This window comes from Anneissia japonica, unplaced genomic scaffold, assembly GCF_011630105.1.
Source record: "Anneissia japonica isolate Jap-2015-1 unplaced genomic scaffold, ASM1163010v1 scaffold287809_len330493_cov202, whole genome shotgun sequence".
Taxonomy (NCBI): Eukaryota; Metazoa; Echinodermata; class Crinoidea; order Comatulida; family Comatulidae; genus Anneissia; species Anneissia japonica.
In genome coordinates, this window is record NW_022725566.1 from 61,650 (window position 1) to 82,041 (window position 20,392).

Consider the following 20,392-nt stretch of genomic DNA (forward strand, 5'->3'; position numbering starts at 1 on the left):
CCCCCCCCCCCCATAAAAAAAATCATGGCCAAGTAGTTAAAAAATACTTAAAATCACCTTATTTTGCAAATTAGTGTCCCTCAACTGATCATCGAGCCCTCCCCCCACTTGACCTTCACGCCCCTGATCAGCACCCCCATTTCAAGACTTCTAGATACGCCACTGGTAATCAGGCAAAATGTCTGTAGCACTTGACAAGTCTGCATTCATTCATTATTTAGACAAGATAAAAAAATATAAAAAACAAATAAAATTTAACAAACAATTGTGATAAATATACAACTTAAGTTACCTAGCAATAACCTGTGAAATCTACTAGTCAAAATGGTAAATGTTTCCTATACCTTGTGTCCCCTCTCCAGCAGTGGCAGTACTACTTACCCCCTCCCCTCACATTGGTTTGTTTTCATTAAAAAATAGGAAACAAATTGGCACAATACTAAAACTCTCCAATTTCTCCAGGCACCGGAGGGAATAGTCTCCAGGACCTCTACCAGGACCATGCTCCTGGCCTTTCTGGAATTTGTCAGAACCCCTGTCAGACTGCTGCACATCCATCATAAATATTCTAGGGCCAATGCTACTCCCCAGGTTCACCAGTGACACTAATAAGTTCTTTATTTTTGATTTGAATTTAAATTTTAAGTTTGTTTTTAATGATTTCATATTTTAACTCTCATCAAAGCTGACATGGTGTTACCTTACTACATTGACATATTGCAGTCATCATTTAAGAAAATTTTAATTTGATCTGTAGCTTATTAAAAAAAGATATATTTACATTTTAAAAAAAAGTAATTCAAGAAATAATGGCAAATTTGAATATACAGCAAAATTGTTTATGACGTAGATGACATTTTCACATAATAAAAACAATGTTGACAAAATTTATACATTGTATATCATACAAATAATAGAGCACATTTTTCAGATTTAAATATTTATGGTGGAAATTTTAATCGCTATTTTTAGAGACTGCATCAATTTTCCAAACTTGTAGACATCAAGCATCTTCATCAAATTCATCCCATTCATCCTCGTCCCATCCTAAGTCTTCGCTTTCGCTGAAATCCATTTGACGTTGTAGGAGGTCAGCAACCACATCTGTCTCATCAGCGACAGAGGCTCTATCCTGCCCCATAACACCTGTGAAGGAAACAAACTAACTTTATTATAAAGCTCAGTCTAGTTGTGGCACCAGCGGGAGGCAGGGGGAACTTTTCCCCGCCGGACAGGCCTGGATCCCCCTGTTGTCCGACGCCATGACTAGGTTGTCGGATCAAAAATAAAAATAATAATAATTTGCCTATCCAAATTATGTTATTTACAAGGATACAACCCTACCAGGGATTATTTATTCCAGGCCGTCAACCAAGGCTCTAGTCGGCCCTTTGGTTTGGACCCCTTGTCGGTAAATTTCTAGCGCCACTGCTGGCTCAGTCCACATTCAAATTTTATGTGTCAAATTGGTGTGATGTGCCCATCCATACATGGGTATGATGATTTCATATTACACCCAAATATGGTCATAACATGTTTTCATCACATACAATTTGATAGGGTGAATAAAGCTTTAGGGAGGTTTCGATTAGCACGATGATGTAACTGTTGAATCCAACTCATTCATCCGTGACCAATATGCAGTCTCCGCACAACATACATTCGGGACAACCTGCATCCTAAGATCCAGAAGATGAGAACTCAGCATTCTTGCATGTGCATATGACTTCATGTGGCATCATTATGGACTCACTAGGCAATTTCTTCTTCAATTATTAACACATGCAATCTCCCACTCACTTTTTAACTCACTCCAAGATAACCTCTGACCTAACATGTGATTGACTAATGACAATGAGTGTGAATTCCATGACTAGCTTACCTTGTTTCTGCAGAGCTGATAGGAGACCTCCACTAATGGATCGGTGTTGGTCAACCGGTTCCAACGAGACCTCGGAGTATACGCCCAACCCTGGTGTACCTTCACCGACACAATCATTATCGTTGCCATCCTTGCTCATTTTCTGCGCCATTTCAGCTCTGATATGATCTGCTTTGATTTCCGCTATTTCTTTTCCATCTTTTTGTAACTCAAGTTGTTTCTTCTTTTGTAATAACGAGGTATAACTGTTGCAAGGAGTTGGAACACTAGCTGGTGTTCGTTTATACGGTCTGCGTTTAGGCTGCAAATGACGAAAAAGAGAGATTCCTATGTTTAAATTGGCGAATATAAATAATTGTCAGTGTTTAAGCAGAATAAAAAATCACTGTGTTTGTGTGTGCTCTATAAAGAAACAATATGAGGTTATCCAAGGGAACAATGGCTTAATCCACTACTTAACAGGAAGAACAGCTTCATAAAATACAACCAAAAACACAAACATTTGCTTGGTTCAGCACATGCACTCAGTAGTTATCCGACAACCAACTGAGCTATGTTGCTCTTTTGCTAGTACTTTATGTAGCAGTAGGTAGTTTTAAAGCTTAAAAATCATTAGCCTACCACCTAAATTGATAGCATTGCTACGTATGGATTCATGTATGAAAAACATGTATCCGACAAATTATTTATTTGAGGCTTGCCACCCCGAAACCAGCGTACTGTCAGCTTACTGTCGCTAATTATTATTTTATTTTATTTTATTTCACATCTAACAACTGGGAGCCCGCCACTTACAGAATGGAATATCACAAAACAAAGTGAACAATAAAGAACAATCAATTAACAATACTAAAAACAGTCAAAAATCCAAATATATAACTAAATTTTACGTTTAAACGTTCTAAACGAATCATAATAAATATCAATAGAACTATCTTAATTATTAAACTATCTACGGTAGCATAAGAATGTGGTATTACTACAGTATATTTACAGTACTTTAGCCCAGAGAATGTGTAATATCATTTAATCATAACTTTGGTCGATTTCAGTAAATGATCTGTCATTTTAAGACTTAATATGCAGAATATGAATATATTAAAAAGTAAATTTTCATGTTTTTATCACTGATACTGGTTTGGTATGACAAGCCCCATCTAGTAAAATTTTTTTGCATCAACTAATATAAATTTTAGAAGTTTACCGGTCTCTCTTTTTTACGATTTGATAGTTTTTTCTCTTGTTCTGATCGCCAACGGTCGAAGAAGAATTTTGGATTGCTATAAAAATCAGTGCTCTTTTTCCCGTCGTCTCTGAAAAAATGAGAATGATAAAGCATACATTGTTTAAAAACTCAGATAAATAGTATGAATGTCAGAAATACATTACGAAATAGTAAACAATTGAGAAAACGACAACAGTGGCGCTACTAGCATGCATAGCTACTGGGTGATTGTAAGGTGATAGCCTTCCATACCCAGGGACCTGTGGAGCAGTAGAAGATTATAGGATTTCAGGGTAAATGGCCCCACTGTCTGACAAGCATGGACCCCTTCATCTGACACCACAATGGGGTTGTCGGATTAACAATTGCTGCTCAAAGCAATGTTATTGTGAATCAATAATATTGTGGTCTAAAAGAACAATTTTGGGTATTCTAGACCATAAAATCTCCCCCATGAGACCCTCTCTAAGCTCTAGGCAGCCTCTTCATCAGACCAACCGTCCTATAGACTTTGCTGGCCCTCACTGTTAACAAATTTCCCTCTAATCCTCATAGAGACATTTAATACACAGCATCCTTCTTTTAATTAATCTTTTTATTCATATAATTTGCCAGTGTACTGCTGTTGGTTGTAGAAGAACTTACAAATATTACATTTAAATTCAAAAAGGTTAGAAAGAAAATGCTTACCTTAATTTAGTCAAGTCTTCAAAATTTGGGGCTCTATCACATCCCAGATACAAATCCTGTACACATTTTGGTAACTTATTTCTATCCAGCAGGTTATTTTCACATGCATTTTTGCTACAAAATGGTGCTCTTTGAAAAGCACCTTCCAGATCATCTAAACAATTAAAGAATAAACATTAGCAGGCTTTATATGCAATATAGAACAAAAAAGTCTTCAAAATGTGAGTTTGTAGGTCAAAACAATGTTATACTATATTTATTATGATTAATAAAAATTATAAGAATAAAATATCAAGAACTTATTGATCATAAACAATTTGCTAGAGAAAGTGTTATGGTCAAATTTATTTTAATTACATACAAATTTTTCACAGCTTAATTGCAACAACAGTATCATACCAAGACTGAAACAGATGTTTTATTTAATCAATGTGATTTTTGAAAATCAAAATATATATTACAATATTATGATTATACATACATAGACCTAAGAGGAATTATGTTATCAGAAACAAGTTGTTTTATTTCATTTGGTGCCAGATTTTTCCCCTTAACTGTAGGCCATATTGTGTACTTTTCTATTACATAACAAAATATGGTAGCCTCATGGTTGCCAAAATATTTGTTGTTTTTGTGACAAATTTGGTTGGGCCATCAATGTAATAACAAAGTTTATCTCTGTTATTAACTTATGGTTTTGTATATTATGTTCAGACTGTAGGACGTAGATCAGGAAGTATTGTAAGACAGAGAGCTCTTGAACAGGACAAAGGCAATCCAATCACAGTACTGTACTATCAATATGTTATTTTTGTTGATTTTAAGGGTTGCTAATGTAGAAAAATATATGACTCAATAAGGAAACACGCTCCCAAAAAGCTAGACAATAAGTATACAAATCTATTGTTCAGGAACTAAGTCTCTGCCACTCTATGGCCATATAAAGTGACACCCTAAATTCATATAATAGGTACTCTCAGTGGGCTGCCAAAAAGACAAGGGAAAATAGCAGGACCTTAACAATTAGTAGCCTAGTACGAGAAGAGCCCTAGAATAATGTTTCCCTTGAAATCTACCAGTTTTAGTGGCCTTTAACACTCTTTGTGTGTATAAATATTTCTATCAATTTCTATTAAAACATGTGTAGATGGTTATTAATAAGAGTAAAAATAAAGGGTTTTGAGTAAGTGGCATTCCATCAATGTAAAGGGATTAAGATAAAAGCGTACCGTCAACTACTAAGGGATCCAGAGTGTCGATAACGCTGGAGAGTTTTTTCACTTTGATCCGAAGGTTGGATGTTCTCTGGAAGATGTGTGTTGCCTCCTGGTGGATTGCTGTAAAAATGTCTTCAGCATGGCAACTGAGGTTGCTAAGCTGACGAATGATGTTCACTAATGTATAGTTCTTAAAATGTTCCAAATTCTTCGATATCTCCTTCATCTCACGACTGTCTCTACTGACATTGACCGGATTGACGTTTCGCAATGATAGAGGCATGGTTTATGGTTATTAGCTGAAAGAACACATTTATTAAATATGTTTCAATTATTTTAAATAATTATTGTGAGCAAAATTCATATCTAAAGCAAAACATATTGACTAAAAGTTAATGTATTAATAATCAATGTTAAAATATAATTGAAATAGAAAAATACACATAATGTTATTATATTACAAGGACAATTTTAAATACATACATATATTGGTTCATATATGAAACTGAGTTTTATGTATTTTAGTATATATAGAAACTACCTAAAGAAACAAATTTAATAAATGTATTACAATTGATTAACTAATTATAATATCTAAAGCAAAGCATATTGATCAAAGAGTTATTTATTAATAATCATTATAAAAATATAAATCAAATACAAAAATACATATAATGTTATACTTTACAAGTCTTATACATACATACATTGGTTCATATATGAAACTGAATTATATATATTTCTTTTATTGAACATAAAAACAGTTTATAGCAGTAAAAACTGAATTGAAAACTGAGTCATTAAAACATGTAGGTAAAAATCCTAAACAATTAAAATATGTATATACAGACATTACAAAATTGCTTCTAGCATTTACTACTATAATAAAAACCACCGGTAGATGTTTTAAATATTCTTTATACAAAAAGTACTGTACAACAATTACATATTATCACAAAGAGGAAAACCAAAACAAGTAGTTAGTGGACATCATAGCAATTAATATAATCATAAACTAAAATAAATGTATAAAAAGATACACATACATAAATATATTTACATATCTAAACTCTATAGGCCAATTTATATCATGGTCAATTTGTTTTTGCAAATACAGTACTTTCAAAATCAACATAAAAAAACATAAAAATATTAATTAAAATTATACTCTTGAATGTATACAAACATAGAGGAATTAGTTTGATACAGTGAGGAATATGCAACAGATTATAATATAAACACTGTAAAATGGTATAATGGGATTTAATTTCTTTTGTGACTTAAGTAATTAATATACAGTATGCCATAGCTAAAACACCGGTGTCTGAAATTGAATTAAACAATATGGTAGGTAGGTTTGAAATTACATTACCAAGACAGCAGCAAAAACTACACAGTAATAAATTAACGAGAAAACAAATGAGGACAAACAGTATTATATCTCTCTCCATCAAACCAGTACCAAACCATCTGTTCTTTTATTATCTGTAATTCTCTTTTTCTCAATCCAAATCCTGGACCGAAACCTATATCATATGCATTTTAATAAATATAGCATGCGTTCTTTGTAGATCATGTTTAGAGTTCAGGACATTGATATTACAAAATCTTTGCAGATAAATCTACATAACGTCCTAGTCGCACAGTGCCCATGATGGCATTCTTTATGAAGATTAAACAAAACAAAGGGCCTTATCCACCTTCTCAAAAGAAATGCACGAAACATTTGTCTGGTCTAATCTTACCTTTATAAATGAATGAATACTGAACGTAACTTGTAATTTTTCACATGTACGGTGTGTAATGTGTTCAAATAGTGTCCTATAATAAAAAAATATAATATTTACTGTAGGAAAATATTCAACAAAAATAATCAACATACTGATAAAAATTATACAAATAATCATTTAATAATTAATCTAAAACATACCTCATTACACAAATGGAGGTTAACAGTTTCACTAGTGGAATCAATGATTAATGTTTTAAAACTATTATTACTGGTGGTGGATAAATTATACCAACAAGCCATACACACAACTCCTTTATTTTTAACAAAGAGATCAAGAAAAAAAGTTGTGGTTCTACCAGTGTGTATGCATAGGCACCATGCTCCAAAACCAAATAAAAACAGGGAAAACTGCTGAATCAGACCATAATTTTAGTATGTACTGTGATATCTCCTTGCCTCCACACCGCCCATACAAGTAATCACAGTGAAAACAGAAGAAATACATGCTTGCATGAGTAGTAAGCAGCTTACACAATCATTGTTGTAGAAAATCCAGTGGTTACTCACCTGCACGAGTCTATTATTATGTCATAAGTTGGCTTTTTGCTAACAAAATCTAGCTGCTTCAAAGCAAATTCTAAACTGTAAATACAACTTAACACACCTGCTTTTGTAGTTAACTGAATTCTAACAAGGCAACTGAGGTCAAAAAAGAAAATTCAAGTAGCAGAAAGAAAAAAATGCAGTGATGTCTTTTCGAGAGAAGGCCAAGGGAATTGTTTATGAGCTATTTTTATGCATGAGTGATCAGCAAACGAATAAACCTATGGAAGCAGAACATCTTCAATGTTTGTATCTGCTCTACTGTGTTGCAAGGGAAATCCCAGAAAAAATCTGAAATATTTTCTATAATAACCTTGGCAATATAGAAAACTACCCTTTTCCCACAAAAAGCTTACCAACAATAATTCATGAACACAAGCCTATATTATTTTCATAGACTAAGAATAGCAAATTTATTATACAATTTCAATTTTGTTGAATCAAATGGCAGCATCAGCTGAATTGCATGATACTTAATACTTACATAATACATTAATTAAATCACAATACAGAAAGTTAAAATGCATACAAGAAATTATTTAACTATACAGTAAAATGAAAATTGATTATATTGAAATATAGAAACCTCAAATAATAATTAATGTAATTCTATTAAAGATACAATATTATAATATAATTATAATTACACTTAATTAACAAACTATTTCCTTAGACATTCATCATTCGAGTATCTTAAAAACAATTACTATAAAAATAAAATATGATACTACTTGCTGAGCCCTGGAAAAAAATATATGCAGGCTACTGTACTTTAATTAAGATTTTCCAGTCAAAACATTCCAATAAGAGTTACTAGTTAAAAATGCCTGCAGCTAGTCTCAGTATAGATGCGCTTAAGCTGCAATTTATGAGTATCCCAACTCGAAGATGCAAATATGGTTCCAGTGGAAAAAATTAGGATAAAAAGCTTAGAAAGTTGTAAAGCCTGGAAAAGCCAGTCATAAAAAATTCAATTAAAACAATTGTCCTGGCCATCACAATACTGCACCTCACTGAACCATCACCCCTTCCCTGACCATCCGCCACAAAAACAAACTTGAGCAACATAACCATCTCACTGGCAGTCTTTTATTATATACTGTATTTACAAACTGTCTATACCCCCCTACTGGAGCTTTAAGTCCACCCCCATTATTTGTTGCTAAATACACCACCTTGTCAACCCCAATGTCAGTCATTCAGGATTTGATTGACTCAATTTTATATCTTCATGCATCAACCAAATAACTGAACCATGAATGAAATGAAAAGTCAATGTTTATATATTGTTGTACAAAACTTGATAATGAAGGACAGCTAAAGTACATCAAACAAGGAAGTAATACATAGCAGTAGCAATGAACCTCAGATAATGTCAGAAAAAAATGGCTACCCTAGACAAATGGCCTGGATATGGCTCAGGTAACAATATCAATTGACAGATATATAAATACAATTATATATCTTTAATAAAATTCTTTACTCACTAATCAACAAGAAATAGGTAGTCCCAAAATAACAGGAAATTGTAAACACCATAAAAATATGTATGTTGGAGTTGTTTGCTGTCATAAATTAATGTTGTTTTGATATATTTGTCTTATCATTTTACTGGTTATGGGCAATTTATAAGAGCTTTAACATATGGACGTAGGCTGGGAAAGGGTACGCACCCCTGTGGCAGCAAATTACTTCATGGAGCTATGTGGGTTAAAATACTAAAAACGACTATTAAGTTTTCATCAATGGAATAGCGATTTAGTACTGCAATCTGGGATTTAGTTATGCATTCTCATTTTCCAAGTATGTATAGTGTACTTCTACACTAAAAATACTACAATACTGTTTGAAATTCCCTATCTATTATGTGCCTTGCTGTACTCTATCTGTGATAAAATCTTGATAAAAATTAATTAAAATGTTGAATAGCTTATTCAAAATGATCGAATGAGCTATCAGCTTCTATTGCCATACACATCAAAACATTTTTTTTTTTCCTGGTTCACATGCATTCGACTGCAAAAATCCTTGAATTGAATACATGCCAATTTGTGAGTCAATAAAAAAAGATATTGAAAATGTATAATTTATGCAGTGAATTGATTACTTCCTCATTCTAATTTTAATTGATATCAAATAACTTTACTTATAAAGTACATCAAATATAGATATTGTATTATACTAAGGGTATAATACATCTATCAAAAAGATTTTGTCAATAATTCTGATCACTAGAAGTATTGGGGTAGAAGTTGAACATGAGAAAATATCCTAAATCTAATAGAGACCATGGGCTGGGGGTGCGAGGATGCAGAAGTCTGCACCACCTGCTCCCCCCCCCCCACCACAACAACAGCAAATTAGTTCCATGAAGTGGGTCAAAATACTAAAAATGAGCATTAAGTTTTCGTTAGAATAGGCATTTAGTTTCACATTCTAGAATTTCGTTCCACATTATCTTTTTTCGCACCTCCCCACACCTTCTCCAATCCTTAATCCAAAACCAGCTTATGGGCCTGGAAACAGCTAAACAGAGCATAGACCATGTATAGGCACATTGGTTGTTAGGCTGTATATGGGAAAGTCAACATGATCATTCACATCTGAGCTCTACAACCTCCAAAACATTATCAGACTCTTCATCTACATAATCATCCTCATCTTCTTCCATCTTAAATAGCTCATCTTAAAAAGCGAGGTGAGCACTTGTGGAAAGAAAATGCTTGTGTTTTTAAAATGTTTTCTGTTTGTGAATTGTGTAATGCACTATTAAAGATATACTGTAAGTAAAAATATCTGAAACATCCCCAAGTTTAATTAAAACAATAAATATTTATTAATTTAAATGATCAAATAAGTTACCAACTTACGAAAAGAAACTGACAGAAACAATCCAGTTTCAATTGTTTTACAGTATTTTTACATAAAAAATCCATAAAACAGATTACCAATTGAATTATTGGTTTTTGTACAGTATATCTTTAATAGGTTATTATTTAAAATAATACATTCATCATATCTCTTCACCCAAAATCAGACAAATGCAATAAAGAATACAGTAATGTTACATATAATGGATATAAACCATTTAATTCCCATACAAAAACCAGCTGCAAACATTCAAGTAAACATTGAGAAAAGTACAAATTAGGAAATAGGGAGGGGGCAACTGGCACGAATGAAAACAATCAAAGATCGTTGATTATATCTACAGTATGTTTATTAATATCAATATTGTTTTTATTATGTTAAGAGACCAATGGAGATACAAACTAAAAGCTCACTGTCCCTGACGGTCGTTGGCTGACGCGATTTTATGGAGAACTCAACACCACAACGTGCGCGTGTAATGGATCGTTTTTTGGTTTCTTTTGTCGATCCGTCAATCAGGCTACCACCTGACATCAACAGAGAGTGTTGTGTCTAGTGCTCACAGCAGAGTTGGATTCGTATATGACGGTTGTACAATGCAGTGAGTGTCAAGATTAACACTCAAGCCAAGCTTGGATGAAGACTGAGTGCGAATCTTGTGCCTGACATGGACATATCAAGCATCCACACCGAACTAGTTGACTTGGGTTGACCAAACTCGGCCAGCGGAAATTATCAAGCTTTAACACTGTGTTGCTAGCTAGCTGTGATCGACTAGTTTTTGGCCAAGGTCAAATTGTGTACCTTGCTGGGTTTAGAACTATTTCAAGCTAGGCAACAGCCAACCCAGGCTGGTCCAGACTAAAATTTCCAACAGGACTGAGTTCAGCCTGGCTTGACTCTCTAGTCTGACCAGAGCCTCAATTAACCTATCTCCATGAGGCAGTCTAACAGGTTAGTACTAGAGTTATGACGTTACACATTCAGGATATGACCTTTAACCTAATATAACTTGCAATTTGTCTTCATTGTGTGATGATAAGATGGGACAAACTATCTAATAATTTGAAAGAACTTTAACCAACAATATTTAATAGCACCCCTCTCTTACAAAGCTTAGCAGTGTTGCTTTATAAGGAAATATTAATTAAAAACATATTACAGTATTTGCAGTATTCTACATACAAAACATTCAAGATATTTCTAAATTGGTTTTAATATGCCATTAACAACAGTAAGTCATTGTATTTGATTCTCTGAACAAAGGAAGCACACATTAAATATATTGCACGTCTATTTTACATGGAATAATATGTAGTTTTGAACATTGAACATGGATTTTTTTTTAAATAGTAATAAATAAATACCACCACCAATGTCTAAACCTATGAGAAAACAGTTTGAATGAATCAGTCACTCAAATGGGGACTGACATGCCAAAAAAAAAAAAAAAAAAAAAACAGCATCAGTGACCATAACAAGTAAATTTACTTGTTAATATATTCATACTCTCCATATTATAAGCTTTAAAATGATAGGTTATTTACTGGAATTGACTTACTACTGCCAAAGTTATGTGTAAAAGTATTACAGCTTCTCTGTACTGAAGTATACAATACATTACTGCCACATTCTCGTGCAAAGTCCTAAATAAAAAATTGTTTGTTTGCCCTCCTCAGCCTCCTAACTCACTAAAAAACATAGGCGCGTTTTTTTTTTTTTTAGCTTTTTTCTTTACAAATTAAAACAAAAATGTGAATTAATCTCTATTTTTTGCCAGATGCCCTACAAAGTTGGTGATAAGAAAAAAATTTCCACCCACCCTTTTTATCCTTTCAAAAAAAGAAGTGCAAACAATTAATTTTTTTAGGCCTAATAAGCCAATTCATGGTTTGAACTGCACATGTGCGCATCCCGTAGAGTACAAGGTCAATGTTGCGTGTATGGCATTTATGTTGACTGACCTTGATATGGGCATGGCAGTTCAAACTATGTCCGTGTTCAGACATAAACTCAAATACATGTGTAATCTAATAATAGCCTTGGGGCTAATTCCGACAGCCATTCGGACGTGTAGAATAAGAACCGGTAAAACCAGTAACTTCTCGTATGTCTTTCCTTCAACCAAGGTGAGACACAAGTTTTTTAGCAATATTTTTGTTGTTACTGTTTAAAACTATACATAATTTAGCCTTTGTAACTTCATTTGGAGCTTCAAGTGATTTCTTCACCGTGTTAACAAAACTTTATTACATTTGGCACATGTCCGCCGCTAGACGAGGCCATGTTGGTGTTGACTGTAAAACAACTCGTTGTTGTAGCAAAACTAATTTAAAAGTAGGTATAAAATAATTTTTCTGTTATTGAAATACAAATTACATCTAATTATAATTTTTAAGTTTGTTTTTAAAGCAGTAATACTCACTTAACAAATAATAAACTATGAATTAGAAATACAACATTTGAACGAATACAGTGACGTATGTAAAAATGTCGCTCCTCGCTCGCTGGCCTACCGTAAAGAATTTTTTTTTGTTGTAAGTTTAAACGTCATTTTCTCGTGTTTTGCTGAATTTCTTACTGTAACTTTTTTAATGCTTTTAAATATTATTTAAGTTATTTTCATAAGGAGTTAAAGTATTATGAGAAAATGGGAACGGGATTGAACAATAGGAATTTTACTCTGGCACGGTGTTGTATACAAATTCTAAAGTTCAACTTTTGACATGGGCCTTGTTACATGTGATAAATTACGCATGGAGGCAGCGTGTAATTGAAATATCTACTAAAAAAGATGGGTTTTGGGACAGATGTTTTTCGAATTTTTTATGGCTAGAGGCAAAATTTAATTGCCACATGTGGCCTCTCAGTTGGAAGTACCCAGTAAAACTATACTCGTCCGAACGGGCCCTATGAATTGGCTTATTACTCAGTTTAACAATAAGTGGCAGTGAGCTTGTTTTGGGAGGGCAAGCCTCAAATTTCAAAAAAACACTTTGTCTACAAAAAAAAATTGAAAGAGGTTGTCATACCACATCAAGGTGAACATTTATAATTTAAGTTAACACTATTTGTTATTGTTTCTACAAAATGTTGATCGTTTATGATTCTGCACATGCTAACAATGATTTTATATTTTAAAAAATTAAATTTGATTGGTTATATTTGTATATAAAAATTATAAGTACAATCACTGAAAAAATTCTGTGACCTCTATAATCAAGGTCATTATCTATGGGAAATATAGACCTTAAAGACCTGGTCCCACTAATATGGTTATTAGCAGAAAGGTTATAGAACACAAAAGTGGAGGCTCCGGAGTGTTATTCTTTGTGCCAGATCATGACTGTAACACGGTAATCTTTTGTTCCCAACACAGACATCAACATGTAACACATTTCTAGTAATGTTGTGGTTAGAATAGATGCTGTTACTGACAAAGTTGAAGTTTTTAACTATCATAAAAAAAATTGTTGATATTTATTCCGCTGTTTTACTGCCGCATATTTGACATTCACGAGCAAAAAGACGAAAATGACGTCAGCATAATAATCACATTCCACTTTTTAAGATGACTTGCTTGTTCACAATTATTAAAAAATTACTAAAGATTATTCAAAAATTTTATAACATATATTTAATTAAGAAAAAAAAGATTATGAAATCCGCTGAGCGTTGGAAAGGATATCCTGGAAGGTCATTTATTCGTCCATTTTCTTCTTGGGTTTCTTGGGGTTGCGTGACCTGCTCTTTGCTTTACACAGTGGACAGATAGGAGCGTTTCGATGGATTTGTTGATGACAGGATAAACAAGCCTTAGAAGATAACAGAAATCATTTTGTAGAAGATTGAATAATCCTGATATTCATCAATTAAATGTTTAATGTAATAAAATTGACAAACAAAAACACTAAAAGAATGTTGATATTGAAATATTAAATTATGCTCAACACACATATAAAAGCAAAATTAATGTTGAAAAATATAACAAAAACCATGGTACATAATTTACCAATTATTATTTAATTTTTAAACCATATTTATAGAGGTTAAACCTTTAGGTGTCTCCTAAAGTTCTGCTGATATATAGGGGTCCTCTTAAATAAATGAAATAATGTGATGCTATTATCAGTGAAGTCTCTGTATGAGGCTTAGGAGTGAAGTTGTTTTCAGTAGTGAGAAAAAGACTTGCCGTGACAGGCATTGAACTCAGGACCCTGAGATTAGAAGGCAAGTATCTTTTACAACCAATAAGCTATTTAATAACTCCATCCATTTATGTACAAGAGCATAAATTTAAAGATCTCCTTATAAAAAAAAATATAGGTTCCCATCAACGATTGGCTTTTGAAAGAACCACACTTTGAGACATCATTTTAGTATAGTACTTACTTTCATTGGTGGTGCTTGCTGCCTGAAGTTAGGCCTTTCAGGGGTGTGGCCTTCCTGGGGTAGCTGCAGTGTTTGTGCTGCCGCAGCCGCTGCCACCAGTGACTGTGGTAGGGCTGGTTCTGGCTGGTCTTCATTCTGCCATTCACTCTTTTGTCCTTGGAAATAACTGAAAAAACAAATTGTAATTTGCGATCAATCAATGATTTAAGATGTATACAGCAAAATTAGCCATAACATTACAATTTGATGATACAAGTTAGAAAAAACAAGGTATTTTTATAGCCTCTGTAAAACACATGGTCTTTAGCAGCTTTGGTCTCTAATTAGAATAATAACGATAAAAGACATTTGTTGATTTGGGCTCAGAGGAAAGAGGAAAGTAGTCCTTAATTGGAGGGAAACCTGTATATCGATAATCTCAATCTTTGTAAATATCTTGCAGTGAAAAATTTAGTCATACTTCACAGAATCACTGTTTTGTTGCTTTACTATTAATTTGTAGAAAAAGTGGATCTCCCATTACCAAATTGATGTCATCACCAAATCAAATTTCTCAAAATTATTTCAAAACAAGTACATTAATTTTTTTACGCTATTTAGCCACCTGCCAATAATTTTGAATAAAAATAAAATTTAATTTTTGGCCAATTAGCGTACCCACCGCCACAAAACAATGGAAATTTCAGAAAAAACAGAAGTATTTTATTACGCCCGCTGCTGCCTTGAAATCTCCATTTAAATAAGATATGTATTTCTTCCTTATTATATGAATTTAAAGCATTTAACCATCCCATTACTACACTGTTTACATTCAAACAGCAACATTTTTCTTTTCTCCTCCGTCTGGGTGTTTATGGCAAAACTATTTGCTAAATAAGGAAAAAAAATGGTTGTTTTTATTTTTTTCCACCCTCCTCTGACGTTCTTAAAGAAATTAATTTTGCGAAAAAAGTTTAAAAATAGTCTCGCCTAACTAACCTCGATGTAAGTTTAGCATCTTCCTGCGATAGGTCTGGTGTAGCCTCTAAGCCTATGTTAGCTCTCTGTAGATCAATTTGCTGCTTTAGTATCTGGTAGTCTTCATACAGGTGCTTAGAGTGTGTAAAAGCTCGATTTCTGTCCGCTTCAGCCTGCTTGATTGTTGATTCCATCTGGGTTAGCAGAAAATTATATATGCATTATAGTGAATTGCAATTTAGATAATAATAGATTTACTAACAATAATATATAGTTGCATTATCAAAATGATATTATACAGGTCTTTTGGGACCAATCTTTCCATGGTCTTTAGCAGCTTTGGTCTCTAATTAGAAAAATAAAGAAAAAGAGTGTGAAAAGTGGTCTTTAATTGGAGGTGTCTTTAATTAGAGGGAGACCTTTATTTCACTTTGCACTTAAAATAAGATTCACAATGTCCAGCTTTTAGAGGAGGCCGACTCGTCCCAATTTTACTTGGCCACTAACTTATCCAGCAAATTGATTGTGAAATATCATAATCCCAAAGTTCACACCATTAATACAGGCCTCTGATCACGGCATTCTCTAATGATTTAAATCGAACCTCTTTATTTGTCAAAACATCAAGACAATTTAAAGGCATTTGTTCTATTCTTTTCCCAAGTCTATCTTTTAAAAACACTCTCAATGAAAGTTTTTGTCTCTATCTATATCCCAGGGCTCATTTGCACTAAAACACAAATAATGGAAATAAATATCAAAATTATGTGTCAGGTTTAGTAAAGTCCAAAATTAATTAAATTATTAATCAATCAATCATACAACACTGACATGTAATTGAATGGTTCTTTACCAAGTTAATATCTGCATGAATGAGCCGAAGTTCTTCTACATGTGCCATTTTTTCCTGCATCAACATTTCCATTTCCCCTTTGTACTCTTTCAGACGTTCCTCCTCATTCTCAGTGTCTTCAAATTCCACCAGCAGCCGACTCTTTATCTTCTCCAATTGTAGAGTTTTTGCTCTGTAAAATATATTGAAAAAAAAAACATAGATTTTTCTTCGAGACATGCTGTGTGAAACTTTGACTATAAATCAGTGTTTCTATTTTTTTTTAAACATCTATATAGGGATGGAGAAAATTATAATAATCTATTTTAATATTATTTGGAATAATTTAGTATATATTAAAGGAACAACATTATACTAAATATTCTGTTGTCATACAATTACAAAGTATTTTTGAAATTGAATCTAGACTTTGGCCTATTATATGCCTAGTCGTGTTATAACGAAACCTCAAAAGCAAGTACACAGGTGATCAGATATACTACCATACCATACTGTAAAAGGCGACAGTAAATAATAATGGTCAGTCTAGACCTAGGCTAGCCTAGAAAGATCATTGTTGAATGCGCAAGCCCAAGCAGCCTTTGTTAATCATCGGCTTCGCGTCAGGTAGCGTGAGAACCAAGTACCTGGCGATCGAGAACATGCAGCTTGCTATGGTAAATTAATTGCTTGCTAAATTTCATCCTGTGGAAAACAAATTAGTAAAACAAGTGTTTACAGCATCTTTGCTGCATCATTATTGGTTTTGTTAAAAATGATGCACACTTACTTACCTAATGTCTTTAATTTGTTCCAGTTTCTGGAATACTTTTGCTGCATTTTCATTCTCCATTGTTGCCATTTGCTTATCAGTTTTCAAAATAGAGGGCGACAATCCAAAAATGCTGAAGTTCAGCTACAATATTTTACGCGTTATATGGGCGACACTACTGCAGGTTCATGAATAATTAGGTAGCAATATAAATAAAGTAAGTCTAGGTAAGAATTATGTTATAATTTATATGGTGATAGGTCTGGCCCCTAGGCCTAGGACGCTTTGGCTACGAACCAATTATTACGATTCTACAAACACACAAATTAGTACCGGCCCTCAATTATTTCATATTGCTCATATCCATATTAATTTTAGGGTGTTCATAACAACACCTGCAGTAGTGGTGCCCATACTATATGTTCTGCTTTTTATTTTTTGTTAAACAATTCTTATATTGTATATATTTTTGTTATGTTTAAAGTGTACCACTTTGAAAATCAGTGTAATAGTACTGAAAGTGCCTACAGTGTAAGGAATAAATAAATAAATAATAAATAAATAAGGATTAATATATATAATATAACAACCATCTAAAGGATTAATGTATGAAATATAACACCACCTGCGGTAGTGGTTTGTTGCGCCGCACTTTGTAATAATCGTCGCACAAGTAATAAGTCTGTTGCACTTTGTAATAAAGTCTGTCGCACTTTGTAATAACTGAGCTGTCGCACTTTGTAATAATACGTGACCCATGTTATCATCTATAGATTTTTGATAAATTCCCATTTTTCTCGAGTATCGAATTAGATTTTTTTCACCGTTTTGTATTGTATCATCTTTACATCGATGGAATGGATCCAACCTAAAGAGACCCGCCCTGGATCTAGTGGGATTGGAGGGTGTTGGGTCCAAAAGGGGTCCAATTTTATATTTCTTGTATGTCGGACTATATAATTTTATGTCCGACGATGGGGATATGGCTCTAATTCTACTAGGCCCTGATTCGGTCAGATCATCAATATGGTATGTCGGAGTGATCCTGAAGGGGTTCAATTTGATTTCCATTTTTTTTTTATTATTATATCATCGTTACACCGATATATGGATACCTGCAGTAGTGGTGCCCATAATGCAATAGCGGTGTCCGTCTAAGGATTAACATATAAAATATATTCACCTTAAACAGGAAAAACCTGGTTCTTTATTTCATCACTATTGCATTATGGGCACCACTACTGCAGGTGTTGTTATATTTTATACATTATTCCTTAGATGGGAACCGCTACTGCATTATAGCACCACTATGCAGGTGTTGTTTTTTCTATATATTAATCCTTAGATGGGCACCGCTATTGCATTATGGGCACCGCTACTGCAGGTGTTGTTTTTTCTATATATTAATCCTTAGATGGGCACCGCTTCTGCATTATGGGCACCACTACTGCAGGTGTTGTTATATTTTATATATTAATCCTTAGATGGCCGCCGTACTGCATTTTGGGCACCACTAATGCAGGTGTTGTTATATATTAATCCTTAGATGGGCACCACTACTGCAGCTGTTGTTATATTTTATATATTAATCCTTAAATGGGCACCGCTACTGCATTCTAGGCACCACTACTGCTAGCCTGGGTTCCAGGCCTTAATTTTAGGTTACTCACTCTTTATTGCACTTAGTGCGCGCCATACCTAATTTAATTGGCGTCCCATACTCGATTTCTTTTTTTTCGAATTAGGGCCTGGGCGCGATTTTTTTTTCCGTACGAAACATTTGCATGAAACTCCACTCGGGCCGTCTCGGATTGATTCGACTCGAGTTTGATATACGAACAAGAGCAGGCACTTCGCCATGTCGTGACGCTCGAGTATTCTATTAACTTTACTGTACTGTTCTTTATTTACCTACGGCAGGCCTATAAAATCTTACCGATTTATGGGATGTAGGCTACGTCTGTAACTATCTGTGAGCTTTTTTGTATGTTTGTTATCAAATGTACTACAACAACAGCTAGTAAACGAAATAACAAAGGCAACGATTTAAAAACACTTTAATTTTGGCTTTGCATTCAAATCTCTTGGTAAATATTCAATAAATACCGTACACAGTAAATTAGGGCCGAATTGACATGGGACCGAGTTGACTCGAATTCGTCATGACATAGGTTAAACAATTATCCAAAAAACTAAAAAATTAAAATGTGCACAGTATGTAACACAAATAAGGCCTAACACTTTTTATTATTCGTGCAGCGAAATCAAATAATACATATGTTGTTTTAAACGACCCATTATATTAGAATGGCAATGTGTTTTTTTTTTTTACAAAATCAGACAGCGAGCAGCAATCCTGTATCTCAGAAGTTTTGTAGACGTTTATCTTTGGTTGATGACCTTTTGACCTCCAGAATTGCGATTTTCGAGTCGAGTCAGTCGAGACAACCCGAGTGGAGTTTCATGCAAATGTTTCGTACGGAAAAAAAATCGCGGCCTGCGAAAACGATTCATGCGTACGATTTCCCACATCAAATTTGATGTGGGATATCGATATCGATTATCGATATAATACGCCAAGCCTCTACTAGTCTAGGCTAGGCCTACTCCTGACTCCAGACGAGGCCTGATGATCCATCCTCCTGGAAAGTTTTGTTGTATTTGTATGGTATGCCATCTAGTCCATGGAGTTATAATTATTTGTCTAAGCTTAATTGTTTTTGCCATTGCCAAAATTAATCTTACTAGGGTCTATTCTAAATATTTTAGGCCCGTTTTATTAGGGAGGACTTTAGTCATGCCTAACTAGTCGACGCGAGTGACTCAGTTTCGTGGCTCCAAAAATATGAACATTTGATTGGTTGAAATTGTTTATTTCGGTTCGCCCATTTATCCAAATACGGAATATAAGATTACGTCATTCTTTTGGCATCCTGGCGCCTGCATTCAGTGTTTTACAAGTCGCTTATTCCGTCTATCTCTAAATCTTTGCTCTAAATATACTTTCTCGTTGGTGGCGCTGTCCAGGATGAGAAAAATAATAAAAAATAAGAGACTTGTGGCAAGTCTACACTACTGCAGGTGTTCAGGGGCAATATAAAGCATTGAGGTTAGTACATTTCAGTTTTCTCTTTTTAGTTTTTTTAAGTTTACATTTACCAATGGTGTTGTAATTGTGGAGATGCGATTCATATGCAAATACACACATTAGTTTACTAT

The 20,392-nt window shown here is 33.8% G+C and overlaps 2 protein-coding genes across 5 annotated transcripts; both read right to left on the reverse strand.

Moving 5' to 3' along the window:
• Window positions 1-41: 41 nt before the first annotated feature.
• LOC117112752 (wiskott-Aldrich syndrome protein family member 2-like) lies at window positions 42-7,667 on the reverse strand. Of its 4 annotated transcripts, none has more exons than XM_033255900.1 (7): window positions 7,411-7,667; window positions 6,760-6,835; window positions 5,027-5,313; window positions 3,798-3,951; window positions 3,087-3,195; window positions 1,883-2,183; window positions 42-1,146 (listed from the first exon to the last, which is right to left on the reverse strand). In XM_033255900.1, the coding sequence occupies exons 3-7, from the start codon at window positions 5,295-5,297 to the stop codon at window positions 1,004-1,006; spliced, it is 978 nt and encodes a 325-aa protein (XP_033111791.1). In that variant the 5' UTR covers window positions 5,298-5,313; window positions 6,760-6,835; window positions 7,411-7,667; the 3' UTR covers window positions 42-1,003. The 4 variants fall into 4 exon arrangements, with proteins under 4 accessions (XP_033111791.1, XP_033111787.1, XP_033111788.1 ...); XM_033255896.1 differs by having other exon boundaries at window positions 7,314-7,666; XM_033255897.1 differs by lacking the exon at window positions 7,411-7,667 and adding an exon at window positions 7,103-7,263.
• Window positions 7,668-10,408: 2,741 nt separating this feature from the next.
• Window positions 10,409-17,278, reverse strand: LOC117112753 (zinc finger C4H2 domain-containing protein-like). The gene is made up of 5 exons (XM_033255901.1): window positions 17,196-17,278; window positions 16,423-16,594; window positions 15,591-15,763; window positions 14,613-14,778; window positions 10,409-14,035 (listed from the first exon to the last, which is right to left on the reverse strand). Exons 1-5 carry the CDS (start codon window positions 17,261-17,263, stop codon window positions 13,922-13,924), a joined length of 693 nt encoding a protein of 230 aa, XP_033111792.1. The 5' UTR covers window positions 17,264-17,278; the 3' UTR covers window positions 10,409-13,921.
• Between the last annotated feature and the right edge of the window lie 3,114 nt (window positions 17,279-20,392).